General features: G+C 37.8%; 2 protein-coding genes and 1 non-coding gene across 6 annotated transcripts in view; 1 reads left to right on the top strand and 2 right to left on the bottom strand.

The window, feature by feature from the left end:
* Positions 1-25: 25 nt before the first annotated feature.
* FCF1 (FCF1 rRNA-processing protein) lies at positions 26-19,467 on the bottom strand. 2 transcript variants are annotated; one of them, XM_057544131.1, is made up of 8 exons: positions 19,389-19,467; positions 19,022-19,089; positions 17,745-17,816; positions 16,990-17,138; positions 4,434-4,506; positions 2,490-2,577; positions 1,166-1,274; positions 26-298 (listed from the first exon to the last, which is right to left on the bottom strand). In XM_057544131.1, exons 1-8 carry the CDS (start codon positions 19,389-19,391, stop codon positions 243-245), a joined length of 618 nt encoding a protein of 205 aa, XP_057400114.1. In that variant the 5' UTR covers positions 19,392-19,467; the 3' UTR covers positions 26-242. The 2 variants fall into 2 exon arrangements, with proteins under 2 accessions (XP_057400114.1, XP_007184525.1); XM_007184463.2 differs by having other exon boundaries at positions 1,166-1,260; positions 19,389-19,465.
* Positions 9,713-9,785, bottom strand: TRNAD-AUC (transfer RNA aspartic acid (anticodon AUC)). The gene has a single exon. It is a non-coding gene; the product is annotated as a tRNA-Asp (tRNA).
* Positions 19,468-19,522: 55 nt separating the features above from the next.
* AREL1 (apoptosis resistant E3 ubiquitin protein ligase 1) overlaps positions 19,523-24,682 on the top strand; it is a 48,609-nt gene continuing 43,449 nt past the window's right edge. For 2 of the 3 annotated variants that reach the window (XM_028167077.2, XM_028167076.2), the window contains exon 1: positions 19,524-19,729. The gene's annotated coding sequence lies outside the window, so the exon portion shown is untranslated. Of the gene's footprint in view, positions 19,730-24,682 lie in introns of all 3 variants that reach the window. The other variant, XM_028167078.2, reaches the window with a different exon arrangement.

Here is a 24,682-nt window from a genome sequence, read left to right as displayed (position 1 = left end):
AAATCAATATAAAATGACCATCAAATTATGTGAGCAATTATCTGATTTATAAAAAGATGCAACAAATTTTAAAATGACACAAAATATAATTTTCAAAACAACATTAAAAAGTGAGTGTATTTAACCATACTCAGCTCATTACAGAGCAAATGGGTGAGTGGAATAATAATTCATGCTATAGCATGTTTAATGAACTGGCAAAAGAGAAAGTTGGTTGAAGGAAGGCAGAGGAAATTTGTCTTTCAAGAATTAGAACCGAGGGGCTCCATAATCATCTGGCATCCGCTCAATGTTGTACCTGATCAGAACAAAAAATTAACACTGGTAAGAAATGTGGGTCCAGAATCCACCTTAAAAACCCATCCTTTACTGATTACATCACTCTCACCTCCTGTTGTGAATCCTTTTTGTCAGTGGGAACTAAATTTTAAAGGCCTATCATAATGAATGATTTACAGCAAAATGCTGACTACATTATATTTATTCTTCAAAGTGAGAAAGTTAAGTTGGGGAGCCAGGCACTGAGTCCAGGTAAGTCCAAGGCCCTCACCCATATTCTTCCCATTCTGTTGTGTTTGTCCCAGGATAAAAGCTGGCTAATAATATCTGAGGACTGACATAGGAATATCCAAGAAGGATAAAAAGCAGCTTTTGTTTGTTTGTTTGTTTTAGCTTAAAACAGTGGTCATTTATTATTTAGTACAATTGTGAGGGCTGATTAGGCGGTTTTGTTGTTGGCCTCCCTGGACTCACTCACAGACCTGCCAACAGCTGGGGGCCCAGCTGGCACTGGGTGTCCACAGCTTTTGTTTTTTAAATAAATTTTTAGTTTCCCAGATGAGGTGCTAATCACATGCACTAGGTTTCAAAAAAATATTTCTAGCCAAAAAGATTAGCTTGATTTAAATTACTGCTTTGTATTTAAGGCCACACATCTCCCTATTTCTTCTAGTGATCTTATTGTAACAGTGTGAATGTCTGCCTCATTCCTAAATCCTAGCTCTATCTTTTGCCTTTGCTCTTGTTACTTTGCCTCATTTCTTCAAATAGAACTATGTAAACATTTGATACATCAATCTCTTTCAAATCCTTCTATAACTTGACCTCATTTTTAATTGATAGCAATTACATACTTTTAATCACTTCCCTAAGAGAAAGTTCTCACCTATGGTTAGAAATGTACATGATGGGAACTCCAGGGATCTTCCGGATTCTTCGCTTAAGGTCCCGGTCAACTGTGGCCACAATGTAACACTTGTGCTGGAAGAGACCCACTGGGTGTTCACATAGAGCTCATTCAGTGATACTGGATACAACCACTGGCTAGTCTGAAGAACTATTCATTTTCACAGTAAATAGGAAAGGAAAGGCTAAACCAATTTGTTGAGTAGCTACTATGATCTAGGAGCTCAAATTTATAAGCTGCCTGGGCTGAATGTAGCTCTAAGAATCTTGAGGGGGAGAAGATAGAAAAACTATTTAAAAGCTGCAAATTGTTTTTTGTCTTATAAGTGGAAAGGATTTTCATATCTGGGACAGACAATTCCTTGGTTTTGGGAAAACGCCCTTAGAGACTCTACACAAAGGCAGAGTAAGTGCCTTAGATCCGAGGGCACAACTTTTGCCGTCTGTGGCATCTCTGGGGCTGACCTACTCTGAGGCCTCCTAGCAGTGGAGGTAGGCTGCCTCCTTGGCCCTAAAGCCAGAATAGGAGGATCTCCAGGACAAGTCTGAGTCAAACAGCTCTGAAAGCACTAACATTTAGCTACCAGTTTGGAACTAATTTGTATTGTACTTTACTTCCATCCTACCCAAATCTCTCACTGAGTTTTATAAAGAGTTGCAGATTGGTGTCAGCCATGCTATGGGAAGTTAAGGGAAATGCCGGCCCCACCCATGGGATGAAGTGGCTAAAGGGATGGCAGTGTGGTCACTAGATGAAGATGATTATCCTCAGCAGAGAGAGGCTCTTTAAGGGCAATCAGTAGCAGAAGTTCTTGTAGTGTTTGACAAGGAAGCCAGAACACAAGAATCAAAAACCTACTTATTCTAGGGTATGTGTGAAACAGCATCCTGGGAGACTTAGATGTAACAAAATTCCTACACAGGGAGTAAATGGAACCTTACTTTAGATTCACAGGGAGGTGGAATCTGATATATTATTATGTCTATACTCACTCACTTAAACCATCTTACAGAGAAGATCTGTGGAATAAAGAATCAGTAAATGCTCCAAATTACACACCCAATAAATGCAAGTGCTAAGATTTGAAATCCTCCCTAAGCCAGTGATCTTTCCATTATGGTTATAGTATATACTTCCAATCCATTTTCTCAAGTAAATTAGGACACCTACACTTCCCATGAAGGGATTCTATATAATATTTTTTATCATTTATATTCCTAGATACTTTACATGAACATTCAGGAAATAACAGTTTATCTTTTTTTTTTAATAGCACAAAGTACATATTAAAAAATGATGATACCTGAGTTACTCTTTGCACTAAGCAGTCATCTGCATAGGTTCCTTTGTGTGTGCATGGTAATCGTTCAAATCTTGGATCCTTGGCAATCCTATATGGTTATAAAAGTGGATTAATGAAAACAGTCAAGCAACTGAATAACTTTATGACTCTCAATCAGTGAAATAAGAGTAATGTGATCTGTCTGGAGATTTTAAGACACCCCTCTCCTCCTGAAGCTTATCTTCTAATTGAAAGACAATTTAGAGAGAAGGGAATTAAAGCTTACTGACTGACAGCTGCTGTGCCTTACATCATGTACATGTCACAAAACTGAATTATTATATTTCCATTTTACAGATAAAGAAGCAGATTCAGAGAGCTTGATTAATTTGTTCAAAGCTACACAGCTGGGAAAAGTCAGGATTCAAAACCAAATCAATTTTAACCTAACCATTTTACTTTTAGAAAGTTGTCTTACACACATGTACAAGAATATAGGCACAAGGATGTCACTACTACACAGTTTATAAGAGTGGAAAACTGGAGATAATCTGATTATCCATCAGCAAGGTAAAAGTTAAATACATTTTGGTACCCCTATCCTATTTTTAAAAATGAGGTAGAGTTGTATGTACCAATGTGGAAGGACATATAATAAATTGTTAAATAAACAAAGCAGACCATATATATATGTGTGTGTATACACACACACACACACACACACACACACACATATGTAACATAAAAAGAAATCATATTCATTAATGTCTTCACTGGTCTCAACAGAAAGGTCTTTAGTACTGGGAATGTGATAAGCTTATGATTTTCCAAAACTCTGGTTTTTCACTTGAAAGCTCAATTTTTATCATTGGTAACTAACAGAGTAAGTTGTTTTCCTTGAAGTGACAGGTTCATTGCATTAATCTTTGAGAAAATACCTGCTAAATACCAAAGTCTGAAAAATCAGTGTTTGCCAGTTGTTCTTCACATAAAAATGATATTTCATGAAAAAGAAGCTGGTTCAGCTCACAACTCAAGCACACAAATGCTTTTCATAGAGACAACGTTCATCCTTTGGTATGTTTTTCTTCTTCTTCCAGTTTTATTGAGATACAATTGACATACAGTACTGTGTAAGTTTAAGGTATACAGCATAATGATTTAACTTACATACATCATGAAATGATTACCACAGAAAGGTTACTGAGCATCCATCAGTAGAAATGCTTTATGTGTACTTCACATGTCACCACACAGAATACTGATGTGTACTGCAGGGTTGAGATTTAACAAAGTTAATGAATTTTATTGCTCTATTAAGCATATTCTTAAGTGACTGGAATTTTTTTTCAACTGCCAGTGGGTGGTAGTGAAAAATACAAAACCTACTAGCATTAGTTGGGCCCACTGCCTTGATTTGTACTAAAGCACTGACTGGCATTTTTTGCATTCAGTGCAAATGTCAGCACAGTGACAAAGGCAACATCTTGGTATTATTATGAAAACAGTTTTGCAAACTCCCTGCAATGGTCTCTAGGACTCCTGGGGTGGGGTAGGGTTCCATGAACCACACTTTGGGAACCACTGCTGTAAACTCAAGGGCACTTTCTAGAATAAACTCAAAACTTCTTCAGGTAAATTCAAAGTGCTTTACCTGTGAGATTCTGAAGAAGATAACTAGATAACAAACTAACAGAAAAACACTTTCTAATTGAAAATCTAGAGGAACTTAAATGGAGGCCCATGAGACCAATATGACTAAGTAACTTAGTTCAAGAAGCTTCAGCTTGAAAACCTCTAACCTTCCAATGTTTGCTTTCTTAATTATAAATAGTTAACTAGTTTTGTATGATTTTTATTTAAACTAACCAGACAAGAAATCTTTGGATAGCAAACAGTTGAAGGAGGGTCAAAACAATCTTCATTACACCAATCTAGAACAAATCTGGACCAGGTCCTTCCTACCTTAGAGCCACTCGATACTTCTGCCCCAATTTCTCAATTTCAGCCATTACACAGTCAGTTATACAAGGGATACCTGTTAGGAAAAAAAAATTAGTAACAGAACTTGTAAAGGAACTGATTTAACTCTCTCTGAATTATATCCTGTTGAGAGTACGTACATATGTATGTATGTATGTATGTATGTATGTATGTATGTATGTATATGTATTTACTGTCTGCCGTGCCACACGGTTTGAGGGATCTTAGTTCCCTGACCAGGGATCAAACCGAGGCCCCCAACAGTGGAAGCGCAGAGTCCTAACCATTGGACCACCAGGGAATTCCCCTGTTAAGAATCTTTGAAATGACAGCAAAATAAGCACAGTACAGTGAACAATAAGAACTAGAGAAGAATAAAATCCCTATCTATAAAGAAACTAGGGAACTGGTCCAACCTCACATCACAGATTCCATAAAGTATCTGTCATAAACATAACTGGGGAAAAAAATTGAGCTGGATCCCTGTCATTGTTTATATATTAAAATAAATTCTAGATGGAAAATAATTGAAATGTGAATCAAAATATTTAAATGTGAACCAAAAGAAACCATGAAATTAACCAGAGAATATAAATTTGATCACATAAAAATATAAAACTTCTGTTTGACAACTATCAAACAAAAAGTCATACTAAAGTAAAATAAAAATAAACTGGGAAAAATATTTCTACACATTTGTCAAAGGGTAAATTTTCTTAATATACAAAGAGCTTTATAATAATAGCTTGGAAGCACTGAAATTGAAGCTGTGATTAAAAATCTTCCAACAAATAAAGGCCCAGGACCAGATGGCTTCACAGGCGAATTCTATCAAACATTTACTAAAGAGCTAACACATATCCTTCTCAAACTCTTCCAAAATATAGCAGACGGAGGAACACTCCCAAACTCATTCTACGAGGCCACCATCACCCTGACACCAAAACCAGACAAAGATGTCACAAAAAAAGAAAACTACAGGCAAGTATCACTGATGAACATAGATGTAAAAATCCTCAACAAGATACTAGCAAACAGATTCCAACAGCACATTAAAAGGATCATACACTATGATCAAGTGGGGTTTATCCCAGGAATGCAAGGACTCTTCAATATATGTAAATCAATCAATGTGATATATCATATTAACAAACTGAAGAATAAAAACCATATGATAAGCTCATTAGAGGCAGAAAAAGCTTTCAAAAAATTCAACACCCATTTATGATAAAAACTCTCCAGGAAGTAGGCATAGAGGGAACCTACCTCAACATAATAAAGGCCATATCATGACAAACCCACAGCCAACATCGTTCTCAATGGTGAAAAACGGAAACCATTTCCTCTAAGATCAGGAACAAGACAAGGTTGCCCACTCTCACCACTATTATTCAACATAGTTTTGGAAGTTTTAGCCACAGCAATCAGAGAAGAAAAAGAAATAAAAGGAATCCAAATTGTAAAAGAAGAAGTAAAACTGTCATTGTTTGCAGATGACATGACACTATACATAGAGAACCCTAAAGATGCTACCAGAAAACTACTAGAGCTAATCAATGAATTTGGTGAAGTAGCAGGATACAAAATTAATGCACAGAAATCTCTTGCATTCCTATACACTAATGATGAAAAATCTGAAACAGAAATTAAGGGAAACACTCCCATTTACCATTGCAACAAAAAGAATAAAATACCTAGGAATAAACCTAAGGAGAAAAAAGACCTGTATGCAGAAAACTATAAGACACTGATGAAAGAAATTAAAGACAACACAAACAGATGGAGAGATACACCATGTTCTTGGATTGGAAGAATCAACATTGTGAAAATGACGCTACTACCCAAAGTAATCTACAGATTCAATGCAATTCCTATCAAACTACCAATGGCATTTTTCACAGAAATAGAACAAAAAATTTCACAGTTTGTATGGAAACACAAAAGACCCTGAATAGCCAAAGCAATCTTGAGAAAGAAAAATGGAGTTGGAGGAATCAGGCTCCCTGACTTCAGGCTATACTACAAAGCTACAGTAATCAAGACAGTACGGTACCGGCACAAAAACAGAAATATAGATCAATGGAACAGGATAGAAAGCCCAGAGATAAACCCACGCACATATGGTCATCTTATCTTTGATAAAAGAGGCAAGAATATACAATGGAGAAAAGACAGCCTCTTCAATAAGTGGTGCTGGGAAAACTGGACAGCTACATGTAAAAGAATGAAATTAGAACACTCCCTAACACCATACACAAAAATAAACTCCAGATGGATTAAAGACCTAAATGTAAGATCAGACACTATAAAACTCTTAGAGGAAAACATAGGAAGCACACTTTGACATAAATCACAGCAAGATCCTTTTTGACCCACCTCCTAGAGAAATGGAAATAAAAGCAAAAATAAACAAATGGGACCTAAAGAAACTTAAAAGCTTTTGCACAGCAAAGGAAAGCATAAACAAGACGAAAAGACAACCCTCAGAATGGGAGAAAATATTTGCAAATGAAACAACTGACAAAGGATTAATCTCCAAAATATATAAGCAGCTCATGCAGCTCAATATCAAAAAAACAAACAACCCAATCCAAAAATGGGCAGAAGACCTAAATAGACATTTCTCCAAAGAAGATATAGATTGCCAACAAACACGTGAAAGGATGCTCAACATCACTAATCACTAGAGAAATGCAAATCAAAACTACAATGCGGTATCACCTCACACCAGTCAGAATGGCCATCATCAAAAAATCTAGAAACAATAAATGCTGGAGAGGGTGTGGAGAAAAGGGAACCCTCTTGCACTGTTGGTGGGAACGTAAATGGATACAGCCACTATGGAGAAAAGTATGGAGTTTCCTTAAAAAACTAAAAATAGAACTACCATATGACCCAGCAATCCCACTACTGGGCATATACCCTGAAAAAACTATAATTCAAAAAGAGTCATGTACCACAATGTTCATTGCAGCACTATTTACAATAGCCAGGACATGGAAGCAACCTAAGTATCCATCAACAGATGAATGGATAAAGAAGATGTGGCACATATATACAATGGAATATTACTCAGTCATAAAAAGAAACGAAACTGAATTATTTGTAGTGAGGTGGATGGACCTAGAGTCTGTCATACAGAGTGAAGTAAGTCAGAAAGAGGAAAACAAATACCGTATGCTAACACATATATATGGAATCTAAAAAAAATAAAATAAAATGGTTCTGATGAACCTGGGGCAGGACAGGAATAAAGACGCAGATGTAGAGAACAGACTTGAGGACACGGGGAGGGGGAAGGGTAAACTGGGATGAAGTGAGAGAGTGGCATTGACATATATACACTACCAAATGTAAAACAGATAGCTAGTGGGAAGCAGCCGCATAGCACAGGGAGATCAGCTCGGTGCTTTGTGACCACCTAGAGGGGTGGGATAAGGAGGGTGGGAGGTAGATGTAAGAGGGAGGAGATATGGGGATGTATGTATATGTATAGCTGATTCACCTTGTTATACAGCAGAAACTATCACAACATTTTAAAGCAATTACATTCCAATAAAGATGTTAAAAAAAGTAATAGCTTGGAATTATGTGTTATTTGCCAGACACTGTGCTAAGCACAAGGATTATCTCATTTAATCTTAAGAACAATTCCTATCAAGTAGCATTGTTATTATTATTCCCATTTTATAGATGAGGAACCTGAAGTACAATGAAGTAACTAGACAGCAAAAGGTGAAGCCAAGGTTTGAACTGAGACTGTTAGGATTCAGAGTGGGTTCTTAACCACCAGGCTACATTTCAGTTCATAGAAGAAGACATACAAATGGTCAATCAACAGAAAAATGCTCAATTTCACTCCTAGTTAAAGAGATATAAATTGAGACAAGATTACACTTTCTACCTATTAGGATGGCAAAAATTAAACAGATGAAAACACCGAATATTTGAAGAAATAGGTATCCTCACATTGTAAGTAGGTGTATAAATTTGTATAACTATTTGAGGGCAATTTTGCAATACCTATTAAAATTAAAAAATATGTACTCCCTTGATATTGCAATACGGCTTCTAGAAAATGTATTCAAAAGAAATATTTGAGAGACACATTCACAAAGATATTCACTACAGCTTTGTTTATAATAGGGTAAAAACTGGGAATAATCCAAATGTCTAGTCTTTAAAAACGACATATTTAGGGCTTCCCTGGTGGCGCAGTGGTTGAGAATCTGCCTGCTAATGCAGGGGACACGGGTTCGAGCCCTGGTCTGGGAAGATCCCACATGCCGCGGAGCGGCTGGGCCTGTGAGCCACAATTACTGAGCCTGCGCGTCTGGAGCCTGTGCTCCACAACAAGAGAGGCCGCGATAGTGAGAGGCCCGCCCACCGCGATAAAGAGTGGCCCCCGCTTGCCACAACGGGAGAAAGCCCTCGCACAGAAACAAAGACCCAACACAGCCATAAATAAATAAATAAATAAAAATTTAAAACAAACAAACAAACAAAAAACCCCGACATATTTAAACAATAGAATACTTGTAGTGGGGTGGGGGAGGAATGGACTGGGAGTTTGGGGTTAGTAGATGCAAACTATTACATAGGGAATGGATAAACAAGGTCCTTCCCTGTAGAGTAGGATAGAGTTTATCCTGGGATAAACCATAATGGAAAAGAATATAAAAAATAATGTATATATGTGTATAACTGAGTCACTTTGCTGTACAGCAGAAATCAACATGACATTGTAAATCAACTATACTTCAACAAAAAAAATAAAGAATACTATAACTTAAAAAAAGAATAAGGCCCATCTATATATATTGGCACAGAAAAATGTTCAAGATGTATTTGTTCAACCTAAAAAGCAAGGAGAAATAGATAACTAAGATGTGATCTATCCATACAATGCCATACAATGGAATATTATTTGGTAGCAAAAAGAAACGATATACTGATACATGCTTTAACATGAATGACCCTTGAGAACATTACACTAAAATGAAAGAGGACCAAAAATATGTGACCCCATTTTAACGAAATGTCCAAAATAGGCAAATCTAGATATAGAGAAAGCAAATTAATGGTTGCCTATGTGGGGCACGGTGGGGCAGGGGGTTGGGGGGAATAGGAAGGGTTGGGGGATGATGGCTAAGGAGCTCAGTTTCTTTTCACGTAATGAAAATGTTCTAAAATTGACTATGAATACACTAAAAGCCACTGAATCATATATTTTATTTATTTATTTTTTTGTGGGATTTTAGTTCCCTGACCAGGGATTGAACCTGGGCCCTCGGCAGTGATAGCGCAGAGTCCTAACCATTGGACCACCAGGGAATTCCCTGACTCATATATCTTTACCCCACAGAAACTGTATATGAATTTTTAAAAGCTGCCCCTTTCTGAGGAAAGGCATTATAGGGAGCTTTCATTTTCTTTATGCTAGATTTTCTTTTTACAAATACATTAACACTCTTGAAAGCAAACAAAGTTAAGAAATCTTAAACTAAAATACAACGCCCAGAAGAAAAAGCAGTTGTAAAATGGAGGAAAGAAGAAGTCAGGAAGAGCAGACAGTCATGGAATCAGAGGGCAATACACGCCTTAAAAGGATCAATTTCAGAGCCATGTAGCACTGAAGCAAGGGCTGCATCGGGAGCAGGGAAGCGGGCTGAGGAAGATCACTACAAAGAACACAGGAAGATCACTACAAAGAGGACTCATGGGCAGAAAAGAAAGCTCATGGGTAGCTAACCATCCTCCTTTGTTGGAATATCAAATGCAAGGGATCAGGAGCTATGAAAAGGTCAAAGGGGCATCTCCAAGGCAAGAGGAAGATAAAGGTCTTCTTTTATGAATAAAGGCAAGTGAAGAACGATTAAATAAGCAGAGCTTAAAACAGTTAAGGAATCTCCTAGGTAACTGAATTTGTACTGTAGTAGAATGTTTCTTCAGACTTTGCTTTGAGGTATTAGGTTACACAGAAAGTGGTATTTTCCTTAATAAGCTTGTTTTTGGAAAAGGCACCATGAGAACATTGAGCTGTATGCATTATAGCTATACTCTATGGTATCCATATCTGCAGAAAAACCTAACTACAGGACTAAAGCTATCCTAAACAATCATCTTTTTTTCTTTTTTTTTTCTGGCCACACTACGCGCTTGTGGGATCTTGGTTCCCTGACCAGGGACTGAACCCGCGCCCTCAGCAGTAGAGTGAAAGTGCCGAGTCCTAACCATTGGACTGCCACGGAATTCCCCTAAACAATAACCATTTAGATAATAGTGGCAGAGCTATAGCGTCAGGGAAGCAATTCACCTCCAAGGGGCCATGCTTGAATCCTCCATCTATTTCATTTATAAATAGGTCACAGCATTCCTGGAGAAGCAGGAACGCCATGGGAATACAAGAAGTCTACCAAGATTAGTGTCTTCCCTCATACAGGCCACCCTAGTCCACTTTTACAGGCACGGTAGTGCTCCAATTTCAGACTACTCTTTATTATTTCTAGGAGACTTTTAAAAAAATTAAAGTATTACATGTACATAGCTTAAAAAAATACGAAAAGGACTATATGAAAAAATAACCATCCCCTGATCTTTTCCCACCCCACCAATTCTGATCCTTAGAGATGACTATTTTAATTCATTGGCTGTTTTTCTCACTTGGTGGTTACCTTTATAACTTGATTAATAATAAATTTATGCAGTTACTTTTTTTTTAGGAAGATAATCAAAGATATTTATTGCAACATTGGTTATGTTAATGTATATTTTTTAGATTTTTTTCATCCTAGTGCATCCAAGTTTTGAAATGCTTGAAGCTGTACAAAGGTCTTCGTAGCATGTATTAACATGCAAAGGTGTTCATGATACATTACTCAATGAAAAAAAAACAGGTGGCCAAAAAGCATGCATAGTATAATTCCAATTATGTTTAAAAGTAAATCTACATTTTTATTAATTGTAAAAGGTTGGAAGGTAATACCCAAACTATTAACAGTGATTATTTCTGGGAAGTAAAATTACGGCCTGATAGGGGGAGAACTTTTGCCTATTCTTTTTACGTTCTGTATTGCTTAATTTTTTGTTTTTCTGTTTTTTAAATATGTATTTATTTATTTATTTATTTATCTAGTTGCACTGTCTTAGCTGCAACAGGCGGGCTCCTTAGTTGCAGCTCGCTGGCTCCTTAGTTGTGTCATGTGGGCTTCTTAGTTGCTGCAGGCAGTCTCCTGAGTTGCAGCACGTGGGATCCTTAGTTGTAGCATGCGAACTCTTAGTTGCAGCACGCATGTGGGATCTAGTTCCCTGACCAGGGATCAAACCCAGGCCCCTGCATTGTGAGCACGGGGTCTTAACCACTGTGCCACCAGGGAAGTCCCTGTATTGTTTAGTTTTAATGTACATGTTACTATTATAATTTACATAATTTAAACACATGTTAAATCATTTTTGACTCACCACTTTCTGTAAAACAAAGTCTAAACTCCTTAGCTTTTTACTTAAAGCACTCAACAATTTGTCTCCAAACCACTTTTGCCAATCTTTAAGAAATGTTTGAGGTTAGAATTGAGTTTCACCTTCACTCTCCTACTTATACTCACTTAAGCCCAACTATTCTCATCAAATTTGCTCTCCTGTTTTCAACCTTTGGGACTGTCCTTTCCTTTGCTTGGAATGCTCTCCCTCCTTCTCTCTATTCACTAAAATCCAACCAAGCTATGAAGCTCAGATCAAGTAGCACTCACCCTCTCTTGAATTCCTATATTATATAATATAATATCTGATACTTAAGAAGTGATCATTATTGAATGAAGAGATGAATCTTCAAGTTTCTGTTTAGTTTTCTCATTTGTAAAATGGGGACATACTACTCATCATATTAGGTTATTGTGAGGATTATGATAATTATGAAAAGCACTTAACACAACACCAGAACATAGTAATTCATAGTTCAAAACAGGTGGCATTATGATTATCTTTTTTTCATCTACTGACATCTCCTCTCTCCATCTATATGGTCAAATCCTGGATGACAGAAACAGCACACCATATATTCTAGCATCCTTCTTTAAACTCTGTGTAGTAGAGCCACTTCATATTTATTGTTAATGGTGACAATGAAGATTATGAAAGAAATATACCACTAACTTTCAAAGAAATAACAAATCACTTAGTTTGGAAAATACTATGACTTCATGGTACCAAGAATAACATATTAACATGGAATTATAATAGTAAAACATTACTGAGATGAAATATACAAATAAAACAATATGTTCTTTCTTCAGTGAAATCACAGAAAATAGGATAGGTCATTCCTAGAATTCTATTTTGAAAAACGTAGTCAATACTTACAAGATGCCAGACAATAGTAGGGAATTATTTACGGAAAACACCAGACGAATTTGGTTTAATATCTTGTTGGCAGATAACACATCATGCTTCTACAGAAGCTCCATGTGTTCTAGAATTTTGATGTAATAGGATTTTACATACTGTCATAAAACTAGAATGCTCTACTGCAAAGACATAGCAGGAGTGACCAAGTCTTGTTATGTTTAGTTCCTCACATTGTTCCCGTTCCAAAATCACTGCTACATTACAGCCTTCAAATTTCAGTCAATTTACTGGCAGCTTGAGTGGATCAGTTTCTGTTCCCACTTAATCCCACCGGACAGATATGATCTGGGCGGCATGGCACAGTGCCATTGAAACAACTGGAGTCACCTGACACAGTACATTACCCTAGAACAATAAAGTCAGATTGTTATTTTATCTTTGGAGGCCTAAAAATTATTTTTCTGAGCATGGCTTCTTGTTTGGTTTGTGTGTCTGCTCAGTACTTTATAGTTAAACCGACTTTGTCCCTCATCAGTGTGTAACTCTGTGTCCAGTAATTCAAGAAGTCAAAGTGTGAATCATTTAAATAAGATACATAGATGCCTTAAATATTTTATTTAAACTTAAAACTTGGGCGGAGGGATAAATTGGGAGATTGGGATTGACATAAACACTCTACTGTACATAAAATAGATAACTAATAAGGACCTACTGTGTAGCACAGGGAACTCAATACTCCATAATGGCCTATATGGGAAAAGAATCTAAATAAGAGTGGATATATGTACATGTATAACTGATTCACTCTGCTGTATACCTGAAACCAACACAACACTATAAACCAACCACACCCCAACAAAAATTCTAAAAAAACCTTAAAACTTATATGTGTAACTAGTTCAGCATCTTTTTTTGAAGTATAATTGTTCTACAATGGTGTGCTAGTTTCTGATTTATAACAAAGTGAATCAGCTATACATATACACATATCCCCATATATCCTCCCTCTTGCATCTCCCTCCCACCCTCCTTATCCCACCCCTCTAGTTGGACACAAAGCACCGAGCTGATCTCCCTGTGCTATACGGCTGCTTCCCACTAGCTATCTATTTTACATTTGGCAGTGTACATATGTCCATGCCACTCTCTCACTTCATCCCAGCTTACCCTTCCCCCTCCCCGTGTCCTCAAGTCCATTCCATATATATGTGTTAGCCTATGGTATTTGTTTTTCTCTTTCTTATTTCACTCTGTATGACAGACTCTAACTCCATCCACCTCATTACAAATACCTCCATTTCGTTTCTTTTTATGGCTGAGTAATATTCCATTGTATATATGTGCCACATCTTCTTTATCCATTCATCTATTGATGGACACTTAGGTTGCTTCCATGTCCTGGCTATTTTAAATAGAGCTGCAATGAACACTGTGGTACATGACTCTTTTTGAATTATGGTTTTCTCAGGGTACATGCCCAGTAGTGGGATTGCTAGGTCATATGGTAGTTCTATTTTTAGTTTTATAAGGAAACTCCATACTGTTCTCCATAGTGGCTGTATCCATTTACATTCCCACCAACAGTGCAAGAGGGTTCCCTTTTCTCCACACCCTCTCCAGCATTTATTGTTTCTAGATTTTTTGATGAAGGCCATTCTGACTGGTGTGAGGTGATAGCTCATTGTAGTTTTGATTTGCGTTTCTCTAGTGATTAGTGATGTTGAGCATCCTTTCATGTGTTTGTTGGCAATCTGTATATCTTCTTTGGAGAAATGTCTATTTAGGTCTTCTGCCCATTTTTGGATTGGGTTGTTTGTTTTTTTGATATTGAGCTGCACGAGCTGCTTGTATATTTTGGAGATTAATCCTTTGTCATTGCTTCATTTGCAAATATTTTCTCCCATTCTGAGGGTTGTCTTTTCATCTTGTTTATGCTTTCCTTTGCTGTGCAAAAGCTTTTAAGTTTCATTATGTCCCATTTGTTTATTTTTGTTTTTATTTCCATTTCTCTAGGAGGTGGGTCAAAAAGGATCTTGCTGTGATTTATGTCGTAGTGTGTTCTGCCTATGTTTTCTTCTAAGAGTTTTATAGTGTGCAGTTACTTTTTATATTTATTAATTCTAGGCATTTAAAGAATTTATGTCTCTTACTCATCACACATCCCTTATCCCATCTTCCCAATTTTATTTTTTAAATTTTTTAAATATTTAAATATTCATTTATTTATGGCTGCATTGGGTCTTTGTTGCTGCGCACGGGCTTTCTCTAGTCGTGGCAAGCGGGGGCTACTCTCCGTTGCGGTGCACAGGTTTCTCATTGTGGTGGCTTCTCTTGCTGTGGAGCGCTGGCTCTAGGCGCATAGGCTTCAGTATCTGTGACACACCGGCTCAGTAGTTGTGGCTTGCGGGCTGTAGAGCGCAGGCTCAGTACTTGTGTCGCACGGGCTTAGTTGCTCTGTGGCATGTGGGATCCTTCCGGACAAGGGTTCAAACCCATGTCCCCTGCGTTGGCAGGTAGATTCTCAGCCACTGCGCCACCAGGGAAGTCCCCCCCATCTTGCTAATTTTTTTTTTTTTTTTTTAAACATTTTTATTTTGGTTGCAGACTGGGGACAGGTGGGAAGGCTACACTTTAAGCTTTCACAAATCAAAGTCTCCGAAGTAGGTTTTTTATTTTTATTTTTTTTTAAATTTATTTATTTATTTATTTATGGCTCTGTTGGGTCTTCGTTTCTGTGCGAGGGCTTTCTCTTCTTGCGGCAAGTGGGGGCCACTCTTCATTGCGGTGCGCGGGCCTCTCACTATCGCGGCCTCTCTTGTTGCGGAGCACAGGCTCCAGACGCGCAGCCTCAGTAGTTGTGGCTCACGGGCCTAATTGCTCCGCGGCATGTGGGATCTTCCCAGACCAGGGCTCGAACCCGTGTCCCCTGCATTGGCAGGCAGATTCTCAACCCCTGCGCCACCAGGGAAGCCCCATCTTGCTAATTTTAATAAACCAATAAACAACATTCACATTACTGTCATTCTGTAAATGTTCATTATATAGTATCTTTTAAATATTAAAGATGGAGGTGCACATTTTTTCCTTTGATTCCAATCATTTATTCACTACAGCCAAGTTAAAGTCTAATTTTCATTTGTACCTTTAACTAGATGACTGGAAAATATATGAATATAAAGCCACCACAAACGCAACAGGTCTCACTATTAGGAAGTTATTTCCTTGTACTTGGCCTAAATTTTTTTTTCCTCCTCATGGTAGGAAGAGAAGATCATCTGAAGGAGGAGACACCCAGACACACAAGGGAAATCTATTAATGGTAAATTGCATACCTACGTGCAAATAAACTACCTCAGATCCTTTGTGGTACAAATAAACATCACACTGAATAAACTTAAGAATAGTTGACCATCATCATGGTCTGTGATTGTAAATGGCAAAATGTCTTATTTAGTTTTTCCACACTGGAGTAGAATGGAGGATGTTTCCTACTTAATGTAAATAAATAAATAAATAAATAAATAAATAGTAAGAAGTGAAATAAATTTTCATTTATCCAGAATTTTAAAATCCAAAATCCTAAAACAGAAAATTCCCCACCTATTTTTTTTGTAAATTGATATCTATAATGATGGTCAAAGCATGCTAAGTGTTTTATGAATTGTGAAAGTTTAATTATTCCCAGTCAAGTTTGCATTATATTTCTGTTTTTTATAAATGTCTTTTTTTTTTTTTTTAACATTTTTTGGCATATTTCTTTTCAGTCCTTTTTTTAAAAAAATATATTTATTTATTTATTTATTTGGCTGCATTGGGTCTTAGTTACAGCACGTGGGGTCTTCGTTGTGGCCTGTGGGATCTTTAGTTGAGGCATGTGGTATCTTTTAGTTGTGGCATGTAGACTCTTTAGTTGCGGCACGCAGGCTCTTCCTTGCAGCGTGCAGGAACTAGTTTCCTGACCAGGGATCGAACCTAGGCCCCCTGCATTGGGAGGGCGCAGAGTCTTAACCACTGGACCACCAGGGAAGTCCCTGCATTATATTTCAATTCACTGAAAATGGTCATTGCTATGGTGAGCAAATTAAATAGCCAGCAATTCAGTTAAACTAGAACCCCATTCCCCTCTTTTCATGTATTTGGATAAGTATGATTATTCTGTACAAATGTCACAGAAATGGAAAGGTCTGATACTCACACTTGGCATACAGACAGTCCATCATTGACTGCACTAAATCCAGTTTGGCTTTAATGGAAAAGTTGATAAAGTTGGTATCGACCAGGATGTGGTAAGGTGGGCCCAGCTGTGTGTTATATTGGAAGAATAAGCAGGAAGGGTGTTGAGGGCTGAAGGAAAAAGAAACAAAACACAAAGTAATGTCTACACTGATATTTGGTATTAACAAAAAAAAGAAGTCTCTGCTTGGAACAGTTTGTTCCTTTTTCCTTTCATTGGAAATAAATCCTAATAAATCCTGTGATGATATATCCATCACCAATCTAGAGCAAATAAGAAAAATAAGAAAAATGTGATGAGATTTCATAACATTAAGTGTATTTATTTAAAAGGAATGAACTTTATCCTGAAAATATGCCCTTACTACTTTTTGGTGACACATTCTCTCTTTTATGAAATGCTGGTATGTTAAAACAATGGCAATTATTTCTTTTGAAAGATTCTTGGCAAAGAAAAAAAAATGATCCTAGATTTAATCCCCAGTATTTTAGGGAAAATTTTACTGCTCCATGAAGTCCAAAAACCTTCAAACCATTAGAAGTGGTATATACTCATCAATAACACTTTCATTTGCATAGCTTCATGTGTACAGTTGTGCCAGACCGACAAATGACTGAGCAAATCAGTTCAGGGAAAGCCTGAATTTCTATGAGGTCTACAGTTTTAGAATCTTTCGTCTAGTTTTAAAGGAAAACTTGAAATTTTTGATTACTCACACTTCTCTTTCCTTGAGTGCACTGGGATCTTTCTTTTCTTTCTTCTTCGGTTTTAATCTATCCTTTTCCTTACTAGGAAAAAAAGTAAATTCAATGTAGGGGAGAAGAAAAAACCATAGCAGTTATAACCTCATGAAAATTAAAAGTTTCTTCTTCTTTTTTTTTTGTCTACAAAGGAAATTCTACTTTGTGACTTCATTACATTAATATCAGCATACGCTTTTTGAGCACGAATAACTGTGTGGGAAGTAGCCTGGAATTAACACAATTAATCAGTAAAACATAATTAAAATTTAAAACCATTAGCTAATGATCCATAAAAATTGTTAATGGATAAATAAATGTTGGTTAGATTATTATTTCTTTCTTAGTCAGAAGCTCTCTCTCCTATCAAGGATCAAAATCCACTTCCAAGCAGTGGGTAAATAGGCTGACATTTATCTTCTAAAGACTGAGATGCTTCAACAGCAGGAGGAAAAGGGTTCCCCTACATGTCTCTTAAAAAGCGCTAAAATGTGACAATATATATACAAAATTTAACTTTAACTAGAAACAGAATATTATTAGTGGGGCAAATTTCCTTAAAATTACATAATAAATACATACTAAAGGCCAAGAATACAATTTAATAACAAATGAAGGCTCTAACGACCACTCACTCCTTGGTTCTGAGGCTCTGAAACACAATGAAGTCTAGTCCTTATTTAATAACTCAGTCCATTGTTCACTGAAGCAGGCAAGCTGTTTAGTTCCTCCTTATAATAGGGAATATCATTCTACTCTCTTCTTCCACAGTCATAAATTTTCTTATAAGATTTATAAAGTGGAGACATCTATGTATTTTCCCATTTTTTCTTTCAAAAATACTTGAGTTGTCAGGTGCTGGTACAGCCACGGTCTCTGACCTCACCGCCTTTCAAAAATTATAACAAACCTTTTTTCCTGGGGAATGTAGCATTGTAATGGCAAGAACATAGAGATAATCCTACCTACCTCACAGAACTGTTAGGAGGCTTAAATGTGATATGGCAGATACAGTATATAAAAACGGTGGTACAAATTGAACACTTAGATGTTGAATTCCCAACCCATTAACCAGTGTACTTGCTCATCAGCTAAGTGACTGTTAATACTTTATTACCCTATACTATATAAATCCAAGACACAATAATATCAAAACTAAACACAAAACAACAACAAAAACTTTTACTACTTATCCCCTCGTGACTTCTACATCTCCGGGCAGTCTATGAACCCAGTTGATTCCAGACACTCACAGCCTCTGATCTCTGAGACTAAGCATTCGCTTCATGGTCGCATACTTCCGTGTTTTCTTTTGTTTCCCCTTAAAACAAAAATTTTACAGTTAAGAGTTGGAAAGACATTGCATCTTCTTGAGTTCCTTTTCTTTTGTCCACACCCCTCTTCCCTCAAATACCCAACTCTTCTTATTCTAGCTGCCTCAACCCAGCGCTCTCCCCACTCGCTAGAGCATAACAGGCACCACTCCAAGCAGTTTAAAAGCTAAGATCAGAATGAAAATAAGCAAGGGGAATGTTGTGGAAATTTGGCCAATGGCTACTCCCTCAATCTCTGTCCCAAACGTGGTCTGACAATGCCCCTTCTCGGACCCTCGTCTCTCACCATGTTCACGCCGCACTGCTGTTTCTTCCGGAATCACCAGCATCGCGACACTTTTGCGTCAGCCGTATAGCGCTTCCGGCAAAGGATAGCCCGGAAGCGGAAGCCGTTTTGGGAAACGGAAAAGTCCCAAGCCGGTTCCCGTCCCAGGCCGGGTTTTGTACTGGGTTCTCTTGGGGAGGGTCGAGGGACGGTTTTCTGCTGGTGCTGCAGTCGCCTCCCAAGGTAGCAGAGCTGGGATTTCGCCGTGCTGCATCCCCTGCTCGGGTAATGTTTCTCTCTCGCAGCTCTGCAGCACGGGGCAGAGCCCAGAGGACCTGCCTGCACTAGAGTTCCAGAGAGAGGTAGGACAAGGGTAGGGGGGACGAAATTCTGGGTTGCCCAGTAGCTCGGGGAAACACATTCTCCTCATCCTTCAGCGCTGGGGCATCAGGTCTTTATCATGCTACTCGGAGGCTCTGGTTCCTACTTGGTTCTCCCAGCCGGCATTGTGCCTGGTGTAGCCAGGTGGACGATCCTCATGATTCTCCCCCGAGTGATTACCGTGTATTCATCTCGGTGAAGCGAGGGATGGAGCAGCGTTTGAGGGCCTTCTTTAGATTGTCTCTAGAAAATTGAGGCATAAGCTTGTATATGTTACTAGTTACCAAGCCAGGAAAATGTTGGGAAATAATTAACATGTATTGTGAAGGCTTGGTGTGTCATCTCTAATGGAAAAGGTAGAGTTTTTGAGAACAAAAAGGGAAAGATAGCTTCCATTTTTTGAGTACCTCCTAGGTACCTTTCGGAGATCCATGGAATATTCTTTAACAAATGGGTACACATACAACATTTGTCATACAATTATGAGACTCGTGGACTCTGAAGCCCATCCGTGAACCCTCTAGGTGTCTGCGCTTAAAGTTAAGAACCCCGATCTTACATATTGTATTTGGCACTTTAATTATATTACCTTCTTTGACCTTCACAATAACTTCAGTACACTCTTTTTACATATGGGGAAGCTGAGGCTCAGACTTTGTTCGGGAGTTTGTTTGGGTCTGTTTGATTCCAAAGTCTGTACTTATTGCACAAAGCTGTCCTAGTGTTTGAAATCCAAAAAGGTTATGAGGTTAAAAAAAAAACAACTGACCATTGCAGCATAAGCCTTACTATGAAATATAGTGTATTAACATGAAATTTGGAGTCTGACTGATGGAATTAAAAATCCCTGTTCTGCCTCTTACTAGTTGTATGTAGTTGGGTGATTTTATCTGTGCTTCAGATTCTTTACCTGTAAAATGAATAGTATCTGTCTTACAGGGATGTAATCAAGACTAAATTAGTTGAAATATGAAGTTCCTAGCACGACTAAACCCTATTAAAGTGTTTTCTGTTATTGTTGTGTGTCTTCTGTCAGAGTATGCCAATTGTGTATTTTAATATAGTTGCTCAATTTGGAATTTGAATGTGTTGATAACCTCAAAAACTTTATTACGTTTTCAGTTCTTGAAAAGCTCAATTGCAGGGTGATTTCTTGTGTTGATTTGAGTAGACAGTTTTCTTTCTACTTCTGCTTTCCCTTTTAGGCATGCATGCATTTAGATAGCTTTGTAGGGCACATATCTGACTTTGTAGGCTCTGAATTTTTGATATGGAAATAATTTTATTATGGAAGCATCTACAGATACTGTATGTGCCTCTTGCTTTACCCCATTTGTGGTTACTAGAAGTTCCTAATCTTTCAGGAACAGCCTTTCTGCCAAGCTGTCATGGTGATATGATAGCCACCACTTTTTCGATGCATTAGAACCTCTTGGTGATTAGGCAGTAAGCTTCTTTTTTTTTTTTTTTAGTTTATTTATTTTATTTATTTATTTTTGGCTGTGTTGGGTCTTCGTTGCTGGGCGCGGGCTTTCTCTAGTTGCGACGAGTGGGGGCTACTCTCCTTTGCGGTGAGCGGGGATCTCATTGCGGTGGCTTCTCTTGTTGCGGAACACGGACTCTAGGTGCACGGGCTTCAGTAGTTGTGGCACGTGGGCTCAGTAGTTGTGGCGCACGGGCTTTGTTGCTCCGCGGCATGTAGTATCTTCCCGGACCAGGGCTCGAACCCGTGTCCCCTGCATTGGCAGGCGGATTCTTAACCACTGCGCCACCAAGGAAGCCCAATAAGCTTCTTAAGTAAACATGATTGATGTGTTTATTTTGAACATTTGGAGACTGATTAGTGTTATATATAGGTTCAGAGGGAAAATTGCATATAATTAAATAGTCATTTGCATTTAAATTCAGGCATTGACAGAAAAACACTCTCTTGGTAATGTGTACCCTGAATTTTGGAATCCACGAACAATAATACATTAAAAAAAAAAACAAGCAGTTTGTAATATCTATTCTGAGACTTTTCTGATTTCCTTGATTGTTAAAACTTGATAGGGAGCTAAATTAGTGTAGGAACACCATGGGGGATGAGACCATACTTAGAAAAATATGTTTTGTTGCATTGTAATTTTGTTGCAATCTGAGATTCTTATGGTCTAAGATTAAAGTACTCAGATATTCTATAGCATATTTTGATGGTGATGGGAGAGGGAGATGGTGTTGCTTTGTGTTGGGTGGGAGCAGAAAGTAATTGCTTTTGATTACATACTTGTGAGAAAAAGAAATAATTTTAGTCCTTCTCAGTAGTCAAGAGGTTGTTTTGTACTTTTCTGCAGTCTTGAAGAGAAAGAATTGTTCAAGGCAGTCGACCCACAGTTTGAACACATAAGTGGGCTTGGACTTCATTCCATTCACTAATTGGTCTAACTTACTAATGTTAAGTTGTTAACAAATTTCTATATAAAATTTTGGATGATGAAAGATTCCAACATCTTGTATTTCAGTGTTAGAAAGTTAGAGGTAGATTCACTTTTGTGGCCATTAAGAGAAAAATAAATTCACAGATATTTTCTTCCTTTTCAAGTTACAGTTTTTACACTTATTTTTATGTCTCATGTGATATGAGTTTTTCTCCCAGCAAATGTTAGTTGCTGTTAGTTATTTTTCAGTTAGCTTGACTGCCTCTAAATATGGTAGCATGATATGTGTACAGCATTCCCTACTCCTAAGGTATCGATATTGAATTGGTTCGTAAGGATACCTAAGAAGTACATTACCGCTGCATGTTCATTCATTCAGAAGGCATTTATTGGGGGCCCATTCTGCTACAGGCAATGTGCTGGTTACTCTTAAAAAGTTCAGGCCTGTATTGGAGAAAGACTTGTGAACAGATAAATTATGGTAGGTGGTTGAACAGGTATGCAAATTGAAATACTTTAGAGGAATTATTCTACATGTTCATCTTTCTGGTAGTGGTTCAGGGCAGAGTAGTGTTGTGTAATATTTATTTAACACTGTAACATACCATATAACAGATCAAATTTTATGACCTTAATGGATTCTAGTAAATCAATTTACCTTTTAAATGACTTTAGTCATTAAATAGCTTAGGTGTACATTTTAGTTATCTTTCTTTGGTTTCTTTGCTTTTTGAAGGGTTTATGAATGTTTAGCCTTCACTAATATTCTTTTGTATAGTAGTTTCCAAAGTTTTGAGGTTGTTTAACCTTATTGCAGTGTGTGGGTATGTGTGAGCATGCCTGAGAATTGATATGGTGTTATGTCACCATGCCATTTTCCTGAAGGGACTCTTGAAGCCTGTACTACAAATTGTGGTGTAATAGAAAGAGGTGAGTATCGTTTAGATATTAGAAACCAAACAGTTATGGTAGCTATATGTCTTGTCATTTAGCCTGAATTGGAAACAGTACCATATGATTTTAATATGAATTTTTGTTACCTTGAATAGTTGAGGAATTGGTATCATGTTTTTCAGAGCTTTTAGCTGAAGCATTCATTTCAGTGCAGTTTGCCTGTTGGTGTTGAGATGCTAATTATCAACATCAGTTCATTGTATTTTTAAAAATTAATTAATTAATTATTTTTGGCTGCGTTGGGTCTTCGTTGCTGCGCTTAGACTTTCTCTAGGTGCTGTGAGCGGGGGCTGCTCTTCGTTGCAGTGCGCGGGCTTCTCATTGCGGTGGCTTCTCTTGTTGCGAAGCATGGGCTCTAGGCACGCGGGCTTCAGTAGTTGTGGCACGTGGACTCAGTAGTTGTGGCTCGCAGGCTCTAAAGCACAGGCTCAGTAGTTGTGGCACATGGGCTTAGTTGCTCCGTGGCATGTGGGATCTTCCCGCACCAGGGCTTGAACCTGTGTCCTCTGCATTGGCAGGCGGATTCTTAACCACTGTGCCACCAAGGAAGTCCTGTTCATTGTATTTTTTAAAATACTAACAATAAATTTTTAAAAATTATTTATTTGTCTGTTTGTTTACTTATTTATTTGGCTGTGCTGGGTCTTTAGTTGCGGCACACGGGATCTTTTGATTGCCGCAAACTCAGTTGTGGCATCTGGTTCCCACTAGTTGTGGGATCTAGTTCCCTGACCAGGGATCTAACCCGGGTCCCCACATTGGGAGCATGGAGTCTTAGCCACTAGACCACCAGGGAAGTCCCACAATAAATTTTATTAAAAGATTGAATGGTTTACTAATGATTTTGAGATCCCTTCCTGCTTAGGTACTCTAAGATCTTATACAATATCCCCGTGTAGTTTCTACTTTCTCTTCCCAAGGCATATCCATCTATTTTTATCCTTTAACTAATGCTAGTTCCTTTTGGACTAGCCTTAAAGACAAAGTGAAATAAAACACTTTAAAAAGCATTTAAATTACATTTCTGTTTTGAAAAATTGGGATTGGTTTAAGTAGATGACCTGTCTTTATGCTTCTGTATGTCTGCAAGGCCATCTGATTCCACTAGAACGATACAAGGAACATGAATTTGGTACCCCACATAACCCACCCAACAGACACTAAGCCCACTACTCATAGAAACCTACTAGCCATACTTAATTCTCTGTCTTTTTTTGGTGCTTGTATAAGCTCCCATGTCCACCCCAAGAACTTTGACAAAGCAAGAGAAAACACAAGTGCTAGTAAAAGTAATTACATAGTAAAAGTTGCTTTTACATTTTAAAGTTCCTTAAATGCTAGCATACTGTGGATATACAAGTGCAGAGGATTCTTTTGGTTGATCTCCCCACCTCCCTACCCCTGACATCCATTTCCTCCTTCCTCCTAACAGATTTTTTTCCATGTATTCACTTTCCTCCCTTGCAGCCACGTGCTTCAGGGAAAGCCAACCACATCTTCACGCCAAAGGATGGGGCTGGTTGGCTAAGAATAATTCCATCCATCTTTACCAGTCTCTAATTT

The sequence above is a fragment of the Balaenoptera acutorostrata genome, chromosome 3 (assembly GCF_949987535.1).
Source record: "Balaenoptera acutorostrata chromosome 3, mBalAcu1.1, whole genome shotgun sequence".
NCBI lineage: Eukaryota > Metazoa > Chordata > Mammalia > Artiodactyla > Balaenopteridae > Balaenoptera > Balaenoptera acutorostrata.
The sequence above is the reverse complement of the archived record's forward strand: the minus strand, read 5'-3'. Positions and strand labels throughout refer to the sequence as shown.